Source organism: Eschrichtius robustus, chromosome 5 (assembly GCF_028021215.1).
Source record: "Eschrichtius robustus isolate mEscRob2 chromosome 5, mEscRob2.pri, whole genome shotgun sequence".
Taxonomy (NCBI): domain Eukaryota; kingdom Metazoa; phylum Chordata; class Mammalia; order Artiodactyla; family Eschrichtiidae; genus Eschrichtius; species Eschrichtius robustus.
The window spans coordinates 43423677-43449803 of record NC_090828.1 but is presented as its reverse complement, the minus strand read 5'-3'; the positions used below and the strand labels follow the sequence as shown (position 1 = coordinate 43449803).

At 39.4% G+C, this 26127-nt stretch overlaps 2 protein-coding genes across 4 annotated transcripts in view; both read left to right on the top strand.

Annotated features, from left to right (window-relative positions):
* MYO1B (myosin IB) overlaps positions 1-26127 on the top strand; it is a 182088-nt gene that overhangs the window by 106545 nt on the left and 49416 nt on the right. For all 3 annotated transcript variants that reach the window (XM_068544761.1, XM_068544760.1, XM_068544759.1), the window contains exons 7-13: positions 3913-3976; positions 15163-15261; positions 16728-16831; positions 18283-18430; positions 18704-18822; positions 24291-24377; positions 25153-25218. In XM_068544761.1, coding sequence (XP_068400862.1) covers positions 3913-3976; positions 15163-15261; positions 16728-16831; positions 18283-18430; positions 18704-18822; positions 24291-24377; positions 25153-25218 — 687 coding nt within the window. The remainder of the gene's footprint in view (positions 1-3912; positions 3977-15162; positions 15262-16727; positions 16832-18282; positions 18431-18703; positions 18823-24290; positions 24378-25152; positions 25219-26127) is intronic.
* Positions 159-2097, top strand: LOC137765232 (T-complex protein 1 subunit zeta). The gene has a single exon (XM_068544758.1). The coding sequence runs from the start codon at positions 236-238 to the stop codon at positions 740-742; it is 507 nt and encodes a 168-aa protein (XP_068400859.1). The 5' UTR covers positions 159-235; the 3' UTR covers positions 743-2097.

Sequence of the window (26127 nt, the reverse complement as noted above, 5' to 3'; positions counted from 1 at the left end):
AGCTCTCAAACCAAATTAGCCCCGCTCCTTGGCACCTCCCCTGTCTCCATATCAGTATACATGCTCCTTTCTCACACTTATCTCTGCACCTGTACTCTAGATCTGTCTCCTCCTTTGCCCAGGGACCACCTGCCATCAAAATCATCCCCTCTCGGATAGCGCCTCCCGGCCACGCTGAACCGGCTCTGGGCCTTCCGGACGCCGGGTTCCCCCATTTTCTTCTGCTGGGTCAGCTATGGCGGCCGTGACGACCCTGAATCCCAAGGCTGAGGTGGCCCGAGCCCAGGCGGCGTTGGCGGTCAACATCAGCACGGCCCAGGGGCTGCAGGACATGCTGAGGACCAACTTGGGGCCTAAGGGCACCATGAAGATGCTTGTTTCTGGTGCTGGAGACATCAAGCTCACTAAAGATGGAAATGTGCTGCTTCATGAAATGCAAATTCAACACCCAACAGCCTCCTTAATAGCCAAAGTAGCAACAGCCCAGGATGACATAACTGGTGATGGTACCACTTCCAATGTCCTAATTATTGGAGAGCTCCTGAAGCAGGCGGATCTCTACATTTCTGAAGGTCTTCATCCCAGAATAATTACAGAAGGATTTGAAGCTGCAAAGGAAAAGGCACTTCAGTTTTTGGAACAAGTCAAAGCAAGCAAAGAGATGGACAGGGAAACACTTATAGATGTGGCCAGAACATCTCTACGTACTAAAGGTCATGCTGAACTTGCCTTAACTTGCTGAACTCTTGTCTTAACAGAGGCTGTAGTGGACTCCATTTTAGCCATTAAAAAACAAGATGAACCTATTGACCTCTTCATGGTTGAGATCATGGAGATGAAACATAAATCTGAAACCGATACAAGCTTGATCAGAGGTCTTGTTTTGGACCATGGGGCACGGCATCCTGATATGAAAAAGAGAGTAGAAGATGCGTACATCCTCACATGCAACGTGTCATTAGAATATGAAAAAACAGAAGTGAATTCTGGCTTTTTTTACAAGAGTGCAGAGGAGAGAGAGAAACTAGTGAAAGCTGAAAGAAAATTCATTGAAGACAGAGTTAAAAAAATAATCGACCTGAAAAAGAAAGTCTGTGGTGATTCAGATAAAGGATTTGTTGTTATTAATCAAAAGGGAATTGACCCCTTTTCCTTAGATGCTCTTGCAAAAGAAGGCATAGTAGCTCTGCGCAGAGCTAAAAGGAGAAATATGGAAAGGCTGACTCTTGCTTGTGGTGGGGTAGCCCTAAATTCTCTTGATGACCTAAATCCTGATTGTTTGGGACATGCAGGACTTGTCTATGAATATACATTGGGAGAAGAGAAGTTCACCTTCATTGAGAAATGTAACAATCCTTGCTCGGTCACATTATTGATCAAAGGACCAAATAAGCACACACTTACTCAGATCAAAGATGCAATAAGAGATGGCTTGAGGGCTGTTAAAAATGCTATTGATGATGGCTGTGTAGTTCCAGGTGCTGGTGCAGTGGAAGTGGCAATGGCAGAAGCCCTGATTAAATACAAGCCCAGTGTAAAGGGCAGGGCCCAACTTGGAGTTCAAGCATTTGCTGATGCATTGCTCATTATTCCCAAGGTTCTTGCTCAGAACTCTGGTTTTGACCTTCAGGAAACACTAGTTAAAGTTAAAGCAGAACATTCAGAATCAGGTCAACTTGTGGGTGTGGACTTGAACACAGGTGAGCCAATGGTAGCAGCAGAAGTAGGCGTATGGGATAACTATTGTGTAAAGAAACAGCTTCTTCATTCCTGCACTGTGATTGCCACCAACATTCTCCTGGTTGATGAGATCATGAGAGCTGGAATGTCTTCTCTAAAAGGTTGAATTGAAGCTTCCCTTGTATCATCTGAATCATGAAGATTGTACAGAGTGATCCTAAGAATATAGCTATGGAATTTTTGTCCAAGCTTCAAATGATTTTCAAAGGATTTTCTTTTCCCATATAAAAAAAGGAGAGAACACTGGCATCTGTTCAGATTCTGAAGTTCTGAAATTATAATTACAGTATTTTTTAAATTGCACTGTAGTGTACACATACAGGCCATACTTACCAATAAACAGGATGTTTTGCTTTAGCTTCAGTGATATAAAAATACATGTTAGATAAGCATATATTATCTACCGTATTAAATATTCCTTGAAAAAAAAAATCATCCCCTCTCATGCGGTCATCCTCTGACTCTCTTGTGAAGTTACTCTTTCTCCCTCCTTCATGTCCGCTTTGCCTCCAGTGTCCCCTCGCATCCTAGAGAGTGTCGCGATCCACTCAGTTGCCTGGGCCACATTCCTGGACTTTTAAATTCTTGAACACCCTCGTTTCTTACCTTCTCCATCCAACCATGACCAGTCATCATGACTCTCTGGGTAGCTCTCAGCTCTGTTTACTTTCCTCTTTTGCTACTCTGGCGTAAAGCCACCAGTGTTTCTCCCCTAATTGCTGCCACTTCTGTCAGCTACATCTGATAGATCCTTTCCAGTCCATTCCACACTAGCCAGAGTGATCTTGTAAAGAGGTAAGTCTGATCATGGTGTCCTTGTTGAGGAACGTTTAATGACACACCTTTGCTGTCAGGAGAAAATGTCGGTGTCATGATGTGCTCTGACTTCCCTCACCGTCCTCACGGATGCCACTGCTTATGCCTGCTCCTTCCTGATCCCTTGCCTCCTTGCGTGCCTGACTTCTCCTGCTACTTCGCCTTTAAGCTAGGGCAGATCTCCTCCTCCCCCTCTGTCCCCTGTTCTTTGTGCACAGCGCCATGATCCCACTGTAGGATGCATTCCTGTACATGGTTATGTCCTATTTATGTCTCAGTTCCCCCCCCACCCCAGACTGTAAATTCCTTGAGGGCAGGAGTGATGCCTTGCTTTCCCTTGTGCCTACGTTAGTGTCTAGGAAATGCTTGATAAACATTTGCTTAATGAGCAAGTGAAGACTTAAAAAGGCCAGATGACCCATGACAATGAAGAAGGAGAAGGCGGGGGAGCATGCACGAGCTAATAAAAAATCACAAATTACATTGTTGATTGTGTGCCATGTGATCATGTTTCTCCTCCCTTGCCATTATTTTGAAAATAGAATTAAAGTATTTCTCTGGGAGAATTATTTACAAACCATCGATCTGACTAAGGTAGAACATGAAACAAAACCAAAGACTACTTATTAGATCAATACACCCTTTTCCAAACAAAAAACAGCTCTCAGGGTTATTCTGATATACTTGTTACTCTGTAACCAGACAATCCAGACCCATTCTCTAAAAATCACAGTGTGAGACTCCATGTGTGTTTCTGTGTGTTTAAGATACCATCTATAAGGTGTAATATGAACATGAGTTATATATTTCTGTATAATCTAGATTAAAAGCCAAAGAAAGTAATAATGATCAGCCTTTGATTCTGAGTTGGTCACACCACATAATCATGCATTTGATTTGAGTAGATATAAAAACAGAACTTGAAGTCTTCCATTTTATCCACTGTCCAGTATGTTTGGAATGTCTAGCCATGGCTTAAAACATACTTTGCCTATAAAAATGAAATAATTTATATTGCCAGCTAGTGTATATTCAAGGAATACTAATTTTCCCGGTTTTTATTCTTGAATTGAGTACACACGCCCTTGAGAAGTTTGAAACGTATCCAAAAGTCTTATGATGGCTGAGAAGATCTATTCTTAAATTAGCAACGAGATATGCTCACTTTGAGCTAATGGGGTATTTAGTATGAATTATTTTTGGAGGCACATTGTTTTGCATCATGGTTACATAAACTGTGTCCTTCTTAATTACATTTAAACAAATACATAAAGGGCTTATTATGCTATGCTTTAAGATACACTGACTGAATATTTTGAGGTGAACTTGAAAACTCACAAAGTCTTTCTTTGGCAGGGCAAATATATGGATATTGAATTCGATTTTAAAGGCGATCCACTGGGAGGAGTGATAAGTAACTGTAAGTATTTTAAAGAAGTTCAGAATAGTAAAACATATATTTATAACAGAATATTTTAGATACTTGGGTCTTTAGGAGATAGGTTTAAGAATACATTTCCTTTTCTTATACTTAAATTTTTAACCTATGCATTTCAGATTGTTTTATAATATTTAATTTCTAAATCTTTTTAAAAGATCACTTAAGGTCTTTGCCTTTGAAAAACTTTTTAGAAGTCTGCTAAAGAAATAAATATTAGCCCAACTGTATTTTATATCCTATATAGGTCTTCAAGCCAATCCAGTAATAAAAAAGATTCTCCAATCGTTATTTTCTTTAACAAAATTACTCTATGGTTGAAAACAAAATATAAATAATAATTGATTTTAATTTAATGACTTTTGGGGTAACAGTTATCCGATAAAATGAGAAAAACCTGTACTTCAAATTTTACTGTGAGAATTTTGTCTTCAGTGTGTTTAAATAATTGAAATGTGGTACACCTGTTAAGTAGAGACAGATTTATTAGCTTTCTTTAGTCATGATTTGTGATTGTAGAAGTGAAATGTTCTCTGGCAAAGGAGAAAAAATGAACAAAATCAGGTGAGGTCTACTTAACAGCCCCAGGTCCAGAGTTTTCTCAAGTGGGCGCAGTGGTCAGTATCTGTTGTAGATAAGGCCCCTTCATCCATGCTTTGGAGCTTCAGTACGTGTGGCACCGCCCTGATGTCTCTGCTCCTGTTGATTCTGTAGCTGATTCGTTTGGCAAGGATACAATGACCACTCAGGGTTAGTGCACCTCCAGGGGAAGCTGCAGCCTGGTTATATCCTCTTGTTTTTTTGAGGGCCACCCTGCTTCCCCTGGCCTTTTCACCACCCTAAGATGCTGTTTGGATTGTTGGAATGAAAAAACTCTAAGTTTGTACTAGATTAAAAAATAACAATTGGCTCAGGTATCCAAAGCACTGCTTTTTGCTATAGCAGTGGCATTCCTTCTCCAAATGAAATTTTATTCCAAATATGAAACAGATGAAATGAGGCCTGATCTGGTTAAAGAGGAGATGAGTAGCCAGAACCCCTAGACCCCCAGGTGGCCCCTGTGATCTTCCAGAGAAACTCTAGAACCAGAGGGATGCCATTTGAAAGTGAGTGCTTTTAGAATTTGGGCAAACCATGCAGCTGAATTTTTTTTAAAAATTTTTAAATCATAGTTTGTAGAGTAAACTTCTAGGGCTAGAGTTTCTTTATCTTGGAAACTATAGGATTGAACTGGATGAATTCCATGGTTCTTCCCATTTCTACCATTTGTAGTTTTTAAATAGTTTAATTTATTAATTTTTTTGGCTGCGTTGGGTCTTTATTGCTGCGTGCGGGCTTTCTCTCGTCGTGGCGAGCGGGGGCTGCTCCTCGTTGCGGTGCACGGGCTTCTCATTGTGGTGGCTTCTCCTGTTGCAGAGCACGGGCTCTGGGCGTGCAGGCTCAGTGGTTGTGGCTCGCGGGCTGTGAAGTGCAGGCTCAATAGTTGTGGCGCACGGGCTTAGTTGCTCTGTGGCATGTGGGATCTTCCCGGACCAGGGCTCGAACCCGTGTCCCCTGCATTGGCAGGCAGATTCTTAACCATTGCACCACTAGGGAAGTCCCAAAGTAGTTTAATTTATTATTTTAGTTTGTGTGCCATGCATTGTTGGGATTATACGTATTTGTAAAAATGTATTATTATTGGAAAAACGTCTTGAAGAGGAAGTTTTAATCTGAGATGAAATTGGCTAGGATGGTACTACTTATGTTAAATGGTTTTAACTGTCAAATAAGGAAACAGAAATACTCATGCAAATCATATATAATACCACCAAAAGCAAGTGATTATAACCCTGCCAAGTTTGTTACGCAAGCTTCCTTCACAGTATGTGGCAGCTGATGAGAGCTGTATAGGAAAAGGTATGCCTCAGTTTTAAGACCACCATTTTAAGGAAAGATTAGCTTTTATTCTGAAAGATATTTATAACACTTTTATAACACTTGCATTTTACAAGACAAATTAAATTTAGTTATTAATTGAGTAATACACTTTTTAAAATGAGGCTACATTAACTTTTTATTATAGAACATTCTAGAATGATTGAGCCAATATTACTCTTGAGGACTCTAGGAAAATATTTAAGGATGCCTTTATTCTAAGTATTAGAAAATACTAGGGTTTTACATTTTGAAGTTTCAAGTTTCAAACAGAAATGTCATCCTGTCTCTTAATTCTTGCAGTATCCATGGAGAATAAATAGTAAACACCCAGTTCATTTCCAGTGAAGATTAAAAACCATCATGAATGAATTTCATATGGTGTTTGTTACCATTTGTTCCCACAATGAAATTATCCTGAAATTTGTGGTAGTGGGAACACCCTGGTATTTTAGAGTATCCTTTGCTTTGGAAAGGAAAGGGATACATTAGTGGTGAGAGCAGGAAATTTCACCCCGTATAGAGAGAGGACTGACTCATAGGTGGCCACGGGGAGCTGCTGCCTGCTGGCTTAAGGGGGTATAAAGCAATGGGTAAACCCACTCTTGTTCTCTGCAAGCTGCCAAAAGTTAGCTTCTTGTACCCAGAAAAGGAGACAAGATTTGCCATTTTGTAAGTCGTCTATTTTGCTTCCTTTTCCAGCAGCCGCCTAGTAAAAGCATAGGTCATTGTTGGCTGTAATTATTACCTTGAAAAAGTCACAGGATCATTTGAGCCAGCTGTGTACCCAGGAAGTGGGGAAAAAACGCCCAATAACTTACTCTCTCTTCCTCTTTTTCTAAGAGAGGTATGCTGTAAAACCTAAGTCTTGAACTCATTTGAAAGCTACGTATCTCTGAGGGTTAGTATCATTAGGAGAGAGGTGTTACAAAAATAGAAAATGGCAAACATTTACCTAAGTAGAGAAGATAAAATATGGAAGCACATCCAGATGTTTGGCTGATGTGAGGTACTATTTCTCCTACTTTGTTAATGCTTGTGGGTCTCATAAAGTTTATACATTTACATTTGAGGATTTTGGATCTAGTGTTATGAACTTGAAATGTTTGGAAACCTGTTGCTTTTATTAATAGTCACAGATACTTTCTTATAGTTGTGGCATTAAATGGCAATTTAGACTGGAGAAAATGTGGAACAAGTCTCAAGGGATTTTATCTCCTAAAAGAAGAATAGCATAGAGATATACTAAGAAGAAGCCTTAAGATTTCAAATGTGCATATACCTGCGTAAACTGTCAGGATGGGAGACCCGGCTGTCCTGTTCACGGTAGTGTATCAAGAGCCTAGGGTGATACCTGACACACAGCAGGTGCTCAGTAAATGCTGGAGATGAGGGTGGAATTGGTTAAATATAGGCAGGCTCTACATTTTCCTGCTTTATTATTTGGGACATATCCATGAGCCTACGTACGCAGTTGTCAGTGATTTATCATGTGGTTGCCAATGTCTAAACAAAAAGACAACAAGTTACTTAATTCTCTGTGCCTCCATTTCTTTCTCTTTGAAATGAGGATAATAGTACTGATCTCATAGGGTTGTGATGAGTTGTAAATAATTTGTTAACATCTAAAGCACTTGTACCAGTGCCTGGTACATAGTAAGCACTCAATAAATGTTTGCTTCTTTTCATTATTGTATATTTATTTGTTGATTGTCTCTAGCTCCTAGCCAAATATATACCCTATAATGACAGAGACTCAGTTTGTATGGTTCTTTGCTAAATGACAGCAACTAAAATAGTGTCTATAAAAAAATAAAAATAAAAAAATAAAAAATAAAAAAAAATAGTGTCTAACATCTAATATATATTTGTTGAATTAACTAATTAATAATCACATAAGTACCTAATGTACAATAAGCACAGTTTGACATAGAGAAATTTATTGAGAAATAAAGCTTCTTCTTTATTGGGTACGTTTATCTGAATATTCTATGTTAATCATTTAAAAATACTTTTTCTAAATCCCACAAAGGCAAACAAAGTTATTGGTAATCAAGCATCATCTGTTACTGATGTCTCTCTTCAGCTTGAAAGAAGTAACCCAGTCCTGTGGTTATGAAGGAAAGCAAACGTTGACATTGGTGTGTGGCCCAGTTATTATTACTGCCCAATAAACCACCCCAGACTTAGTGGAGTAAAACAACGGCCCTGTTATACACTCTTGGATTCTGTGGGTCAAGAATTCAGATGGAGCTCAGCAGGGTTGGCTTGTCTCCATGACATATGGGACCTCAGCTGGGAAGACTCCAGTGATTGGGGGTAACTTGCATGAATGGGGGGGTTGGAGTCCTCTGGAGGCTTTGTCACTCATGTGTCAGGCCCCTGGGCTGGGATGATTCAAGGGGTGAGCTCAGCTAGACTGTTAACTAGAGCCATCTATGTGTGGCCTCGTGTGATTTGGGCTTCTCACAGCAAGGCGGCTAGATTCTGAGAGGGAGTGTTCCAAGAGGAAACATCCTGACAGCAGGTGTTCCAAGAGAACCAGGAAGAAGCCTGAGTAGCCTGGGAAATCGTACAGCATCTCTGTTAAGTCCATGTGGGCGCAAACTTGCTCAGTTTCAGTGCTGGGGAATGTAGATTCCACCTCTCAGTGGGAAGAGTGGGAAAAGAATTCGTGACCATTTTATTTTAAATAACCTAAAGCTGATAGATTGTTTTCAGAAATGACCACAGTAGTTTCTTAGCTTGTGTCCACATGCTTCGGTAGTCCCCTCTCTCAATGACTTAATGCTTGGCCGTGAGATTTGTTTTGGTCAATGGAACAATTTGCAAACATGGCACAATGAGAGACTCGAAAGTTGGTTCTCTACTGGGGCTTATCCTCTCTTGCTTCTCTGGGGAACTCATTACCACCATGTGCGTGAACCTGGGCTAGTCTGCTGGGTGATGAGAGGCGCATGGAATGAACCAGCAGACGTGTGAGTGAGGGCATCTTAGATCAGCCAGCTGGCAGCCAACCTGCCAGCAGAGACCAGCCAAGCGGGCTTAGATCAGAGGAACTACAAATCTGACTCTCAGACTCATGAGCTAATAAATGGTACTGGTCTAAGCTGGTAAGTTTTGGGGGCATTTGTTATGCAGCAGAAAATAACTTGAGACAAAGGTCTAATAGGTAATATCCTTCCCCCACCCAGTTTGGAAACACATGAGAAATAGGCACAGGAAATAAGCTGGAGAGGAAGCAGCTTTATTACTGTAGAGGCAAGGTTGAAGAAAGCGGCTTTTGGTTTATCAGCCAAGAGGGCGTGCTAGTAGTCCTTTGTCAGGTAGGCAGGCATTGACAGCACCGAGCAACCCCTGGCCTCTCCTTGTGCGCGTTGCCCCGTCTGTCGTACAGCCTGGGACTGGGGCTGAATTTGTGCACAGTGTGGGGAAGGAGGGGGCTGAGCTGTACACGCATGCCCATTTCTTCTTCCAAACCTCGCTGCTCAGAGGAGGCTTTCCTCCTGCTGAGGAGAGGAGTGAGTAAGGGGCTGAGAAGCTGGGGGGTTCATCTCATGAAATCCTCCCACATGGAATCATAAAGCAGGAAGAAGTGCCTGCCTTACTCACAGGGAAGGTGGAGGGTAGAACAGATTGCTCTGAATTCTTTTTCTTTTACATTTCTTTTGAATTTACGATGCAATTAATTTATGTGCTGACTATCTCAGGGCATGTTGTTTAATCCTTATGTATGGCACATTCCTGCCATTTTGTAGCATATGGAATATAAGTTTACCCTTTTAAATTGTTTGAGATTTATAGCTTTGTTTTTCCTTTTATATCATACCTTTGGTTTAATTGATGATGAGTGGGTGAACGGGAGCAAAACTATCTGTTATAACACTTCCTAAAGGAAACTCTGATCTGCTTTGTTTTCTGGGACTATGTATATGTATGATATATATATGTGGAATTGGGGACTTACCTGTACATGAGTCAGTTCTCAACAGCTAGTGACTGTTCATCAGTAAACAGTAGCTGTCTTCTTTAGGGTCAAAATTCATCAAAAACTGAGATAATTTGCCTAGTTTGTAATACAAGGCTGGGCTTTTTTAGCACTTTGACATTTAATACCCCTAAAGAAGATAGAAATAATCAACCATCGGTTGTGAAGTATCTGTAGCAATAAAACTGAAATTTCAAAGAGTAATTCTGTTACTCTGTAATGGATGGCTTTATATAAAAATAGATGCTTTCCTTTGTCTCAATTTTATTTTGGTGTTCTTTCTTATACAAAAATATGTTTACCATGAAAAAAGACTACATGTTTATCATGAAACAAGACTATATACCAATACTATAGAAGAAATCAGGGGTTCAAATATGTCTAAATTAACCTCAGATTAAGAAATGAATCAGGGTTTATTAGAATAGTATGTATAATAATAAGATATTATGGACTAGATATTTCATTAATTTTATTTCAGGGTTGGGTATCAAATTGTAGATTCAGATACATACACACATCAGTTACTTTCCAATTATTAGATAAACTTTAAATTTGTATTAGAAAAAAAGTCTGTTGTGAAAATGCATAAATGTTATATGTATGCAACTGGATCCTGATTTAAAAAATGGCATTTAATTAGGTAGATAATAAGGCAAATTTTCTTAGTGTTTTGAAGCCCAAGTTGATTTTTCATGTGCAGACACTGGGAACCCTCTCACAACTTTTCATGTAACATGTCCAGCTATCGCTGGTGCTGATTTATAACTTCAGGACTCTGACTTTTGATTTAAAACTTTAAGGTGCTTTCTTAGAAATGAAAATGCTGCATGGAGGTGGAGGTAGGGGAAACACTGTCCCGTCACGGCACGCCAGGTGTTTGAGGTCTCTCAAAGCCTGTAACCTGCAGATAGACAAAGGTCTGCGTGAGACCCGGGCTGAGAGAGAGCCCTGGGGTGAACACCCGCCTCTGCTTTCTGTAATACATGTGCACGGTGAATGATTTATAAGAAGACATTTGCCCCATCTTTTTTTACTTTAAAGCTTGTCTTCAGTGAAACTTCCTAATTCTCAATCTTGAGGGTTATGTTGTGTATTTCCAGAAAAAGTATAGAGTTGATTTTAGAATATATACCCCAATCTAAGAGCAAACGTTAGTTCATAATCCAAGTTTTCCACTGAAATTACCATCATTATGCCCAGTAACTCACTGGTTATTTGACATTTTTTCTTCTTCAAGACAGCGGAGTCCAAAGGGAGATAAATTGTTGTCACTTAGATTGCAGGCCCTTCACTATTGCTAACTGTATCATTTCACTTTATTAAAGGTGCACAAATCTGTTGGAAGAGCCTTCAGTGCCACTCAAACACTTTTTTCATATATGTATCTTTGAGCAGTTGGAGAGGAGCAGGGTCGGTCGTGTCTGCATCTTGGGCTTTCATTGTCCTTCTGGCCTTACTGGCAAAACTGAGACAAAGCAAATTCTTCCATAAGCCTTAATCAAGAACTTGGACCATTTCTCCTTTTTCAGGAAGGGAGATTATACATAGAGTAAAGAAACTTTAATCATGCTATCTAATCCTTCACCTGTTATGTTCCAAAGTAATGTGATTTTTTTCTCCTTCCAAACCACTACTTGTTCTTTTATTCCTTGGCTTATTAAAAGACTTCCATCTCCAGCAGGTGCAAACATGGACATTTTACTTCTTTCATATCTTATGCCATAGGGAGGTTGTCCCAGTGCCCAGGAACATGTATATGCTGTAGACTAGCTGGTAATTAGTCAAAACCAAGAAAACCCCTCAGTGATGGTCTGATTCTGTTAATAGTCAGGTGGCAGTGTCATGGTGGAGTTGGTGGGAAAGTTCTGATTCCAGAGTTTCTCTGTCCCTACCCATTGCTTTTCCCCTTTAGAATGGCTTAATAGGTTTATCTGTTCCCTTAAAACTTAAATTTATATGAAATTTGATATGAACTTAAATTTATATCTTGAGGGTTCAGGAATGTAGCTGCATTGGAATATATGGAGGCTATTATACTCTCTTCTCTATGAAATATCTGGCATATCCTATACTCCTTTTTATTAAGTCTTGTTAGTAGAGGCGCAGTCAGTGGTAGCAGAAGCATCTAAAGCAGAAGAGAAGGCTGTGCCAGTGTTTTGCTTTGCCTTAATTCAGGGGCACATTAAAATGTTCAGGTGGCAAGTCCTTATAGTGAATTGAATTTATGTTCTGTACCTTGAGTAATTATTTGATATGGCTTCATGCTGTTAGATTATGTTGGGTTTTTAAAAAAAAAAAAATAGACTAGGGAATGGTTTTAAGCACTAGTAAATTATTTGGGAGCAAACATCTTCCCTGATTACTGTTCTGCCTAGAAGCTTGTAACTTACAAGAAAAGTCATAAAGAAATAGGAGGCTCTGGGGTAATCGACAAAGCATTTTAGGTGGTAAAACCCTCAACTGCTTTGTAATAAAAGGTTCCTCATTTTGTGATTGAGTCGCTTAGATGAAGTCATATATTTTATGTAAAGAACAGCCTCAAGCTTTTCAAGTGTTTGTGGATTTTGCATTCTTTTTCCTGGAAAATTATAAAGAGCATAAGCACGATACTTTCGTCTCCTAATGCTTTGCATTCTGGCTCTGTTGCTTAGTAACAATGTGACGTGAGCCTTGTTTTCTCATCTACAAAATGGGGATTATAAAACCAACCTCAGAGGAGGTGCTCAGGGTTGACTCTGATAACAAATGAAAAGTACTGAATGCAGAGCGGAAGGTCAGTGAAAGTTCCCTTGCACTTTTCCTTTTAAACGCACGTTGTATTATGTTTCAGATTTGACTATGATAGTGATCACTGATACTATCAGCACGTGTGGTGCAAGGAGTACATTGGCCAACATTCCTTTCTACCCTGCGCAGGCGAATATTATTCTTTAACCTGGTGGCTGTGAATATTATCCTTTAACTTGGTGACTGTTATCTGCTGAAGCTTATAGCCATTGCTCTTTCTAAACTCTCCATTGTGTGCGAGCATTTGTTCAAAAAGTGCCAAACATAAGGCTGGCCAGGTTGCTGTTGCACAGTGTGGCCCTGTCAGGTGCTCTGAAGGTGTGATTTCATGTCTTGAAATCCCGCAGTTTGCTTGGGGAGTGTGACTGGGTGAGTGCCACAGAACAGTTGTTTGTCGTCGTCATTAAGGTGCCCCTGTGAGGTGAGGCTGGTGAGGCAGGGCGGGATTCTTGGTGCTATGGGGGGAGCCTGGGGTTTGCGGGCTTTGACAGGTGAAAGACACATGGTCATTCTCTTTTCTCACCCCCATCTCCTGCTCTCTCTTAAAGGTGTTGCCAGCCCACCTTGGACAGAGCTGCTGCTCTTGGTCTGGGTGGTGGGTGCAATCAAGAGCATGTATGTGTGACAATTGTAGGTCAAGAGGAAGAAGGTCTTCAGGTTTGCAGTCAGTGCCGGGCTTATTCCCAGGTAGTGCTGGCACGTAGTGGGTGAGCAGTGAGTTGATTGAAGGAATTTGTGCATGAATGGATAAAGTAAACTAGAGCATTTGTTTATATTTTTCATGTAGTCGAGTTACTTTCTTCTAGGCTCGAGGAATTTCCTGTAAGGAATAGCTTCTCAATGAAGACTCTGCCCATGCACTGGGAGGTCTTTCTTCTAAAACTGTGCTGGTACTCTTAGGACCCCAAAGGAGCTTGGTCCATGATAAGTGCAATCATACTGCACTTTTATCCTTACCTGTTTATTCTGTCTCCTGCCCTGGATGTCAGTATTTATAAGTTGATTGAAACGTTCAGTCCTTAGAGATGATGACTATTACACAATCCTTTTCTATTTTTGGCTAAATATGAAGTCTTCATTATTCTCCATCTATGATTTGAGGGCCTTGGCAGTCGTCCAGGTCAAGTTAGAGCTGGAGATGAAAATGAAAACTCTGCAGCATCCCGTTCCTAATAATTTTTGTGTTTATATATTTTTGTTCTCTTTCTGTCAAGTTTATTTTATGTGTCCTTACAACCCATCTCTTCATTCTTACAAATGGCCTTGTGTGTTTGGAGCACCCTAGGGCTTCTCATTCATTGAATCTACACTCTTTAACTCTACCTAGACTCCTCCTCACGTGCTAGTGTAGATTCCAGAAACACAGATTAAGAAGATCAAGGACAAGTCCCTGTGAAATTGCACATCGTTCTCTCCCTTACTCACTTTTTGAATTATGTTTAGATTTCAATCTGATGGGAAATCAAATGTGTCTGTTCTGTAGAATTAGTGCTCAGTAATAGGATCACTGATTCATAATTTTATAACTAAATCTGGCCCTTGCTCACAGAATCCAGACCCTCTTTTATATCACTGCTCAGTGATAAACAGGACTCCAGGCAGGAATATTCTCTGCCATTGTACTTTGCCACCCCCTGTTACTGCCACAGTGGCACCTTTCTGGTTCACTTGCTTGATGGATTCATCCCTTCCTTTCTCCTTCCTTCCTCCCCTTCCTGAAAGCTTGAAAACTTGATAAGGCATCAGATTTACAGGATGAAAAATCATCTGGAATCAATGAAAGTATACTGTCAAATAACTCCAGATTCCATTAATTGAGAACCACCTTTCATTCTTTAAGACTTCAAGAGATGAAGAAAGTCTGGTTCACTTATGCCAGGTAGCAGGGCATGTGGTTATGGTGGGGTCTGCACTTGGGTCAGAGAGCCTGATTTCAAATCCATCTTAAACTCTTGGACTGTTAGTTTTTTCATCTGTAAAATCATACCTTACAAAAATGGTGGTGAGGAATCAATGAAATAATGTCTATAAAGCACTTAGCATAAAATAAGATATCAAAAATGTTAACTTGTTATCATTATAACTCTTAAGTGAATTCTTAACTGAATGGCTGCATTTCCTTGCTTAGATTTGTAATACTACATATTGAAAACTTAATGTCATCATATATTATATAAAATCAAGAGAATATTATTATAAAAGCTGTATTGTCTTTAATCAGCTTGTCAATGTATTGTTAAACTTATTTTGCATATTCACTATGGTTCAAAAAGAACCTGGTTTGTTTAATTTGGTGGTTTTAGTTAGAGCTGTGCTTCTTCCTGAAAGTAGAACCAAAAATGTAGCTTCTGTTATTATTTTATTAATACAAAACAGAAAATGAAAAAGAAAGTGAGGGGGAAAAGAAAGAAGCATGGTGTATTTGAAAGTGAAACTAATACTGTACCATGAATTTGATTCTTTTTCTCTTTAGATCTTTTAGAGAAATCTCGTGTTGTTAAGCAGCCAAGAGGTGAAAGAAACTTCCACGTGTTCTATCAGCTGCTTTCTGGTGCCTCTGAAGAGCTCCTCAGTAAGCCCCTGTTTCTTTTTTTTTTCTTTTTTTTAAGAATTTTATTTTATTTTATTTTATTTATTTTTGGCTGCATTGGGTCTTTGTTGCGGTGTGCAGGCTTCTCATTGTGGTGGCTTCTCTTGTTGCAGAGCATGGGCTCTAGGCGCGCAGGCTCAGTAGTTGTGGCGCACGGGCTTAGTTGCTCTGCGGCATGTGGGATCTTCCCGGACCAGGGTTCGAACCCGTCTCCCCTGCATTGGCAGGCAGATTCTTAACCACTGTGCCACTGGGGAAGCCCCAGTCCCTGTTTCTATGTTTTAATTTTTACTCTTGCAACATTTTTCCAAAGCAGAAGCGTTCCATACACTTTTCCTCTTCCTTCTTAAGATTTTCCCATGATTCTGGTTGAAGGGAAGAACACGATGTGTTGGCTTCTGCCACCTTGCAGTCTTTGATATCTGTCCCCGGAGTACCTCACCAGGTACTGGGACGTGTCTCATATGGTTTGCTAAAAGAGCTAAAAGTTGAGGGAGGGGCTCATCATCAATTTAAAAAATAAAATGGAAGAATATAATTAGTCCAGTTGGGGAGAAAAAATTAGCAGGGAGCAGTAGATGAATACAGTTCTATAAAAACAAATCAGTGACGATTTAAAAATAGTGGGAAGACATTTGCAACTGATACAAGAGATCAAAGTCTGACCTTTGGATATTTTAGAGAATTAATATAAGTCCATCAGGATAGGCAATAGCTAAGTGATGAAAAGTTTTGAGCAAGTAGTTCAAACAAGAAGACCTATGGAAAGTCAACACACTTGGGGGAAAAAATTGTCCTTACTAATTATCGACAAATGTACATTGAAACAGCACTGAAGTGTTCACCACACATATATTAGCAAAAGTTATTAAAGAGGATAAAGCTGGCAGAGTTGTCAGGCACTGATCTGCATAGAGCTTGTGGGTGTCACTTCAAAGTGAGGACTTCTTCCTGGGGGACTAATGGGCAAAGAAGAATAAGTCGTAAAATGATCAGAGCCTACCGCCCAGGTGCACCACTTTTTGGAATATACCCAGTGAAATAATTCAAAAGAATCCAAAAAAACATTTTTGTGTGAAGACATTTATCACTGTCCTTTATTTATTATTATAAACTGGAGAAAATCCAAATGTCCAACAGTGGGGGAATCACTAGGCAGACATCATACGTTATAAGGAAATAGTACGTTGAAGATACTTTATGTTATCAAAGTTTGGAAAGAACCTGTCTCGATAAGAATACGTGTAAAAAAAGCAGAGTTTGAAATATGTACAATGGTGATAAAGGTGATTTTAGAAAAATACTATTAATCTTTGGGTATCAATTTTTGTTCTATTGCTTGAATGCATAGTGTGAAATCTTTTTATCTGAAGCGTTAAGGGGATGAAATATTAAAGATGATTAGATTTGTTGAAGTAACTTATAAACGTGTATGTGTGATTCAATAGATAAGCTTAAACTTGAGCGGGATTTCAGCAGATATAATTACCTGAGTCTGGACTCTGCCAAAGTTAATGGAGTGGACGATGCAGCAAATTTCAGAACCGTTAGGGTAAGATGTAGCCCTCTTATTACTCTTTAAAATGGGTAACACTATATTGCTCAATCAGAATTGGTAATAATTCTGACTTTTCTTTGATGTATAACTCATGCTCCCTAAGGTTTTAGAATTATAGAAGAATTTGTTTTATTTTTATTAGTTTGATTTTTTACTAGCTCAAAAATCCTACAATATCGAGAAGGCCATGCTTTACTGGAGCATGCAGTTTTACTGTTTGTCAAAAGGAGCTTTCTTATTATATATCTTGGGGTTTAACTTAATATTGTACTGAAATTCCAAATGTCCTTATAGCCAAACTCAGTAGTTAAATTCCACATGTAAACCTGTCCTACAGTCATGTTAAGTCAAATCTATTTTTCAGACAGAAAGTCATGTTTATATACAGTTTTCAAAAAAATCATGCATAAACCAGAATAATTAGCATTTGTGTTCATTAGAAAAGAAATTATTTTAAATTATATTCTACATTCTATGTTTATGAGACACTTGGAAAATTACTTCTATTAGGACATGATCTGATAACTGTTATTTACTTCCAAATGAGAGAGCTGTGATAGTGGTGATGGGGGGGAATAGGTTGGATTATAGGTAAAACAAGACTGGAATCAGTTCATCTTTGGGGGTGAGTGAATATAACGTGGGGTTCTTTTCCTGCTCTTTAGACTTTTATATATGTTTGACATTTTCTAGAACAAAAAAATCTTACAGCACTCCCATTATTATGTAACCTAGTCACTATAAATAGTTAGACAGACAGATAGGTAGGTAGATAGAGAGAGAGAGAGATAAAGTAAATAAGGAAGCAAGCAAGCTGGGCTATTCTTAACAAGAAAGCGTTTCTTTAGAGTATCATTTTTTAAAATTGTCTCACCATCCTCTTACGGAAACCTGTTGACTCCTGGACATGAGTTTAAGACTTGAGTTCAGGACCAGTTCCATAACTGCTTTGCCTGGCAAATCATTGGCACTCAGTAAAAACTTATGACTGGACGAATGTTCTGTGTTATCCATAGTTCGTGGAATCAGGCACTTCACCTTTGCAAACCACAGTTTTTCTCGTATGTAAAATAAACGAAGAGGTTTTTTTGTAGGGGGTTATGAAAGCTGTTTGTTTGGAGTCAGAGTGGGAACCCAGGGCTCAGCTCTCAGCCTTCTCTCCCTCTGTCTTCCTCTTTACATGCCCCCTTTGCCACAGCCCATGAAGTACCCCACGGCTCCTTGAATCAGAGCTTGAAGCCGCTGAACAAGATAGAGCCCCACATTGGTGCTATTTCAGGTCTCTTAATAGGTTTGTCTTTTGGAAAGTTTATTCCAGGACACTTTGTCTTTTTGTTGTTGTTGTTATTTTTGTTTTTTTCAGAGATGAATCTGTTATATGATTTATTTTTAAAAAATAATAAAGAGCTACAGAAAGAAAACAGGTGCTTTCCCCCCCTCCCCAGAATGCCATGCAGATTGTGGGTTTCATGGACCACGAAGTTGAGTCCGTGTTGGAGGTGGTGGCCGCGGTGTTGAAGCTGGGGAACATCGAGTTCAAGCCCGAATCACGAGTGAATGGCTTAGATGAAAGCAAGATCAAAGATAAAAACGGTAAGTCAGCAGAGGACAGACCCTGTTTAGCAAAACTGGCTTTGAACTTCTGCCCAGTTTTTAATATAGAAAGTAAAACTTGCTTTTCAGTGAGTTGAAAAAGCTTTCTAGTGAAATCGAGCAGAAACATAATTACAGCTCAGTCTGAAGTCTTTTGATTTATATATTTTACACTGTTGGGTTTGAAAACGATTTAGAAAGAACAGTGTAAGCCTTGAAAGTGATTATGAGCAGCAGATATGCAGTCACTCTTTGTCCATTCCCGCACAACAGAGTTAAAAGAAATTTGCGAGCTGACCGGCATTGACCAGTCAGTCCTAGAACGAGCCTTCAGTTTCCGAACAGTTGAGGCCAAGCAAGAGAAAGTTTCAACTACACTGAACGTGGCTCAGGTGGGTGAAACATAATGTCTGCAAGGGAGTTTTTAAAGTCTGTGGTATTTTTCTATAAGTGGAAACAAAAATTTTATTTTTTAGGCTATTATCTTAACTGTCATGCTGTTTTCTAGGCATCATTCTAGGCACTAGGGACACAGGGTAGACTAAACAGATAAAGATCCCTGCCCATATGGAGCTTAAAATTTTGTCAGAAGGAGCCAGACAAAGCAGTAGACCTAATAAATAAATTTATATAGCAAGCTAGCAGGTGGTAAGTGCAGGAGACAAAGAGAAAAAAGTAGAGCAAAGTAAGGGAGATCCATAGTGTTGGGAGCAGAGAAGTTGAGTGAGCTGAGAAGTGGCTGGAGAGTTTTGAGCATGGGTGGTATGATCTGCCTTGCATTTTAAGGAGTCATTCTGGCTGCAATGTAGAGAGCAGAGTGTAGGGGACAGACGGGTGTCTTAGTCACTTTGGCTGCTATAACAGCGCACCGTAGACTGGGTGGCTTAAGCAAAAAACATTTATTTCTCTCAGTTCTGGAGGCTAGAAGCCTGGGATCAGGGTGCCAACAGGGTCGAATTCTTGGTAAGGGCCGTCTTCTTGATTTACAGACAGCTACCTTCTTACTGTATCCTCACATGGCAGAGAGAGAGAGCAAGCAAGTGAGCTTTGATGTCTTCATCCCCTTATAAGGGTACCAGTCCCATCATGGGGACTCCACCCTCATGACCACATCTAAATCTAATCTAATCTAAATCTAAAGGCCCCACCTCCAAATACCATCGCATTAGGGAGTAGTAGGGCTTCAACAATATGGGTTTGGGGGTGAGAGGACACAGACATTCATAGCACAGGAGAGCACCCAGTTGTGTGCTAACCCAGAGATGATGGTGGCTTTTGAACCAGGTGGTGGCAGTGGAACAAAAAGTGGTCACATCTGGATATGTTTTGAAAGTGGAGACAACAGGACTTGCTGATGCCTTGATATGTGTGATATGAAGGAAAGAGAAGAGTCAAGGATGACCCTCAACATTTTTGGTCCAAGCAACTAGGAAAATGGAATTGCCACTTATTGATTTGCAGAAGGCAGTGGGGAAAGCTGGCTGTGGTCAAGAGGCCAAACTGGCCTCGCTGCCTTTCTGACTGTTCCCCCCTCCAGCCTCCACACTTAGGCCAATGAAATCTTTCTAAGACACAAATCTGAGTTGCTTCTGTCTTCTCTCCTTTGGTTCAAAATGGATGAACAGATGTATATATGCATGCATGTATACCTAGGAGCTTGTGGAGACGCTTTCAGTGTAAACCCTTTGTTCTACGGCTTAGACATTGTCCCACCAGTCAGTGCTGATCTGGGCTAGAATTAAATGACTAATTCAGGACTTTTCCCACTCAGGCCTATTTTGTCCAACTGTATTCTCATCCTCCTTGCAAGTAGCCTTAAGCTTAGGACAGTAGAGTGGGTTCAATCTTTCTCTCTGCTGCTCTGGCCTAGTCTTTTCTACTAACCCAAGAATGCCTACACGCCTTTAACTTTCTTCCAACTTTGATTTCTTATTTTAGGTGAGGGATTTTGGTTATGGAAATACTGTACCTTTATGCATATGTAAGTTTGATGTATACATAAAGTTTCTAGCTATAACTGTTGTGTGTCCTTCCTAAGTTACTACTACTGCCGTCACATCTGTCCCCGTCCCCCTCACTCCTTCCAAGTCAGATGGTGAGTCACTTACCTCATCAAGAAAAGTTTGTTGAGAGCCTGCACAGCACAAGCCCCCGTGTAGACTGCTGGTAGGGACATAAGGGATTAAAAAGGACTTTCGGAGAAGATAGTTTCTGAGCCAGACTTTGAAGGATTTAGATGTATAAAGAATGGGTGAAATGGCATTTCAAGAAGAAAACAGTGAGAGGAGCCAGGTTTGGAGTACATATCAGGAAGAGGGTTGATCAGGCTTGGCTATGGCTTTAGATATGTGAAGAGGATTCAAAGCAACGTGGCTGGAAGGGTTACGTTTGGTGTCCGAGTGGCGCATCTGGAGCAGTGGTTCTCAAACTTGAGGGTGCATCGGAATCACCTGGAGGGTTTCTTAAACACGGTCTGCAGGCCATCCCCCCAGAGTGTTTGGTTCAGTAGGTTTGTGGTGGGACCGAAGAATTTGCATTTCTAACAAGTTCAGAGGTGACGCTGCTGCCACTGTGGTCCATCCAGAAGGCACATGTTGAGAACATTTCAGTAGCCAGAGTGGGGATTGTGAAGTACATAGTGATGCGATGAGAAAACATCTAAGAGGCCCTGTAGGAATATTTCATATATATATGGAATATATGTGGATATATATGGGATATGGATATGGATCTATTTTTGTCTGTTTTTATTGTGTGTTTTACTCTTGCTTTTTAATCATCCTCTACAGAAACCAGGCCCAGGTGCCTCTTACTTTTATAAGCTTGAGTCACCTTGCATCACTCGGTAAAACTTTTCCACATTCTTTTAACCTTTGGCATAAAAGAGTTTGGCTTCAGATCTTTGATTATTCAGCTCCTTTTTCAAGTTTTTTTTTTTTTTTTTAATGTAGGGTTCAGAGTATTTGTTTCTACTGATCTTACTGCCTAGAAGATTTTGATTCTTAAGTGATGTGATTTGTTCTATTAACTTTTCCTCATAGCTTCAATTCTTGGGCCCCATTATCATCTTTATTGCCCCATGCCTCATTTTCCTCAAGGCATTTAGATCTTTCCCCAGATAGAATGACTAACATTGAAATAACAGAAACTCAAGGCAGAGTTACTATTCAGCTTCTACCACATACTTCCTCCTTGGCTTCCAAGGTCCTCTGTCATCTGACCCAAAATGACTTCTCTCAGTTGATTCCCTGCTGGTTCTCTAAATGCCATGCTTATTTTTACCTTATTTTACCTAGCCCTGACCCTTTGCTCCTGGTTATCCCCCATGCTCATGTCATTGCTAATTCCTTCTGCTGTCTAAATGGTCCTTTAATTGCACCTCATCCAGAAAGCCTTCCTTGATCACATAGGCCCCAGAGTCTTCCTTCTCTGAACTCCTTTTTCTCCTGCAAACTCCCTTGGAACCTGCCCTTTGATTGTTTGACTCCTTGGTTTGACCTCCCGCATTCTGCTGTAAGCTCCCAGAGGGCGGACCCCACATCTGTGCATCTCTGTCTCCAGTTACCATACTGACCTGGGCCATGCCTGATAGTGGTCATCACGGAAGCAATTCCACCTGGGATCTTTCTCTAAGAGCTTCATCAGCTGCAGAAACTCAGTCTTTTCATTTGTGCTTAGAATCTGAGATGGCAAGTCAGCATCCTCGGCGTCTTCCCTCATGTCTACACACCTTATTCGTGATCCTTAAATGGGAGTAACCCTTCCTGCCCTTACTTTGGAGGATATTATTGTGGAGATTAGGTGGCATGAATCAGACTCAAGAAGTTACAGGTAGCAAAGTGACAGCCCCTGCGGCCAGATGTAGCTCAATAGGTGTATTTTATTTGATGAATATTTGAGGAAAGGGTAGTTTTTCGGTTTTTCTGTTTTGTTAGCTTGCTTTTTAAATTTTGAAGTTGAGTGCCTTTAACCTGGAATGCAGTCTCCAGCTCCCAAAGATCCCACTATTTCCCATTCATTTCTATTGTTCAGTCCCTGAAAGCATCTGAGTTTGAGACTTCTGGAATAAGTATTTGAAGGAAGCAAGGAAGATTAATATTGGCTGTGGATACACTTTAAAAATTGTAAAGCCGTTTACCAGAATAAGTTGTCACTATTAGTTCAGTTGCATACTGAAATGGTGGTTTGTTGGAAGCAGATAGCATACAAGTAAGAAGGCTGGATGACGCGATGATGAAATAGGGTCTGTTTACAAATAAGTAGTGTTTGGAGATAACTTGAATTTACAAGAAGAAAGGAAAGGATTAAAGAATTATTTAGTCTCATGAGGCAGTAGTAGACAATGAGGATACTTCAAAAGTCATAATTATAAGCATACCTGTAGACTTACTATGTGCCAGGCACTGCTCTAGACACTTAAATTATCTATTTCAAGAAAATAAAAACTAGAAGAAGGGGTATTGGAAAAAGGGTATCCATCTTAATTAAGGCTTCTTTCTTTGTGTCAGCATTTTACATACATTTTCTGCTGTGGAATTATTTACCCACTCTCCTACCCCCCTCCATGTCCATGTATAGCATTGGACAGTCAGGCTCTGTTTTTTACCAACTTCTGGGTGGATTTTCTAACCTTCATTTGAGTAGCTGCCTGAGACTTAGGGAGCAAGGTTTGGGATTAGCATGGAAGTATCAAATGAAGGGAAAAGGTACTCTCTTTCCAGCTGCAGTACATTGCTTGCAACAGGAGAGTGAGTCTGTTTTTAAAATTGTTACACTTCATTTAGGAAGAATTGCAGAGAAAGAATTTTCACATAATCCAATAAATTGTGTTCTTTATGAAATAAAAATATAATGGTTTACTTTAACTGTAATGCCCAACTTTCTACTTATAAGCAATGAAACACACACATATGTCCAGTGTTGAAAACAGCAGCAAAACCTCTTCTTTCCTGCCCTGGGGCCCGTTACTTTTTGGGCTGCTGCCGCCCATCTCCAGGCCTCCCCCGGAGCACTGGTTTCAGACATGTAATTAGTACTTCCTGCACACCCTCGGCACCCTATATGTTTAAGGGCTATTAGGTTCTCCTGACCAAACCCAACTTTCCTCCAGCCTTTGCATTCTAAGTCAAGGTCAGAGAGACATATATGTCTTCTACCCCTTCTTTGTCAAGTAGCTATGAACAGCTTTCAAACAAATAGATAAGCAAGTAAAAGGGCTCTATTTTTATTGTACAAAGTATTATCCAACAATGTATTGTTTTACTGCTTATTACGAAAGATTTTTTTTGAATGCTCAAAAGATTGAATGACGAAAAATATTTACCGATCCCATCAGTCAAAACCATTTTAATGTATATCCTTTTGAGTTTCCTACATGTAGTAGCTTAAAGAAAATAGTTGATATTATAATAAATATATAATTTTTTATTGTCACAAAACATAACAAGGATTTTTCATTTCATTATCTAATTTTTATAACTATCATTCTATGGTGACTGTGTAACTTCCCGTCCAATAGGTGCTTATTTATTTATTTTACTCTGCCCCTGTTGTTGAACTTCTAAATTGCCTGTGATTTTTCTCTTTTCCATAACATTGAGATTAATATCTTTGTGGCAAAAGCTTTTGCAATATTTAAAATTAATTTCCTGGGATGTGAAAACGTATAATAACTGGGTATAAACAATTTGCCCAATTTTCTTAATGGCTTGACTGTTGATCCAGAGTACAATAAAAACGCTCTTGAAAAGAAATTTGAAATAAAAGAGCTTTCAATATCTTTTTAAAAACTTCATTATTTTATTGAAATTAAGCATTGTGGTAATTGCGGGTATTGCATTTTTCTTTTTCTTTTTAATAGGCTTATTATGCCCGTGACGCTCTGGCTAAAAACCTCTACAGCAGGTTGTTTTCGTGGTTGGTAAATCGAATCAATGAAAGCATTAAGGTACTGAATCTCTATAAATAAATAAATCAGTTATAATAAATGGTATTCAGAGTATACACATTAAAGATACTTTAATTTTATAATCAGGTAATTGATTACCACTTACAGAGATTGTTCCTTGAAAACAAAATAGGTTTCAAGGATTGTTCCTTGAAAACAATGGATTTGTTTGGATTGTTTCAAAATAGGTTTCAGTGGATTGTTCCTTGAAAACAAAATAGGTAGAACCACTGACAAGTTTCAATCCTAAACAAGGATTTGTTTAGGATTGAAATTTGTCAGTGGTTCTACCTATTTTGTTTTGCCATGTGTGTTATAAGAAATCTCACCGGTGAATAGTTTAATGGTATTGGCAGAGTAACTGTGAGAGACAGCATCCCAGGTCCTGGTTGTGACTGATCTACTAACTAGTTGTACACATTTGGCTGAAGAGGTCACTTGACCTCTCTAGCTACTAATATGTTCTTCAGTAAAATAAGGGTATTGGACTAGGGGATTTTGAAAGACCCTACCTGTTGTAAGATTCAGTGATCTCTTTTTTATAATTAAGTATCTAATAAAGAAGGCATAGTCATGCCTTCTTTAAATAAGTCATCTATTATTAAAATTTCTGGAAGATTCCATACCAGCGTCCTCATACATTTAAAAACAACTAAATTATATTCTTCTAGGTCTGAAACACAATTAACTTGTAATATATGTCTATATTCCTTGGTATGCTTTTAGTGTTATATTTCATGCTTAAGTTAACCCTTCAATTTGAACTATTTTTAAGGCACAAACAAAAGTGAGAAAGAAGGTCATGGGTGTTTTGGACATTTATGGCTTCGAAATTTTTGAGGTGAGCTGCTTCTTTTTTTTTTTTTTTGTATTTGTTAATGTAGAACAGTTTGGAGAGTAAATCTTGCATTCTATAGACAACATTTAATATAATTAAATGTTTGAATCTACAAATAACTTTTGTAAAGATGTAACAGTGTGTGTGTGTGTGTGTGTGTGTGTGTGTGTTTTAAGTGCTGAGATCCAGCATTTTGGAGACAGTGCTATTTAAAAAGACTTCCTTGTATTAGTACTTGACTTTTGAAATGCAGATTCAAAATTCTTACTGTGAAATTTCCAACAAGGTATACGGACATTATGTCTGTAGTCATTTGTTCATTTGTAGGTTGCTTGAAAGTGAGGTAGGATGGTGCCATGAAAAAATCCGGGAGTGGGAGAGCCAGAGCTCATGGCCTGGCCAGAGCTGGTCACTTCATCTCTGTTGGACTCAGGCAGAGAGGTTCTGTATTAGATGATTTGTTGGGTCTTATCCAGGTGTCGTACAACTGTGGTCTTATGAGTTCTGCTGCAAAGGTTGAAAAAGAATTTCTGCTGAAGTTCATAATGAAATTTTTAAAAAGACTCCATGCTTATTTCAAGTTAAATATTTAAACATTATAGACTTATATTAGAATTTCCTGTTCACCCCCTTGCTAACTTTGACATTTAGAAGCTGACATTTTTAAGGAGCTTTTTTTTTTTTTTTTTTTAAAGAAATTCACGTTCTTTTATTTATTTATTTATTTATTTATTTATTTATTTATTTATTTATTTATTTATGACTGTGTTGAGTCTTCGTTTCTGTGTGAGGGCTTTCTCTAGTTGCGGCAAGTGGGGACCACTCTTCATCGCGGTGCGCGGGCCTCTCTTGTTGCGGAGCACAGGCTCCAGACGCGCAGGCTCAGTAATCGTGGCTCACGGGCCCAGTTGC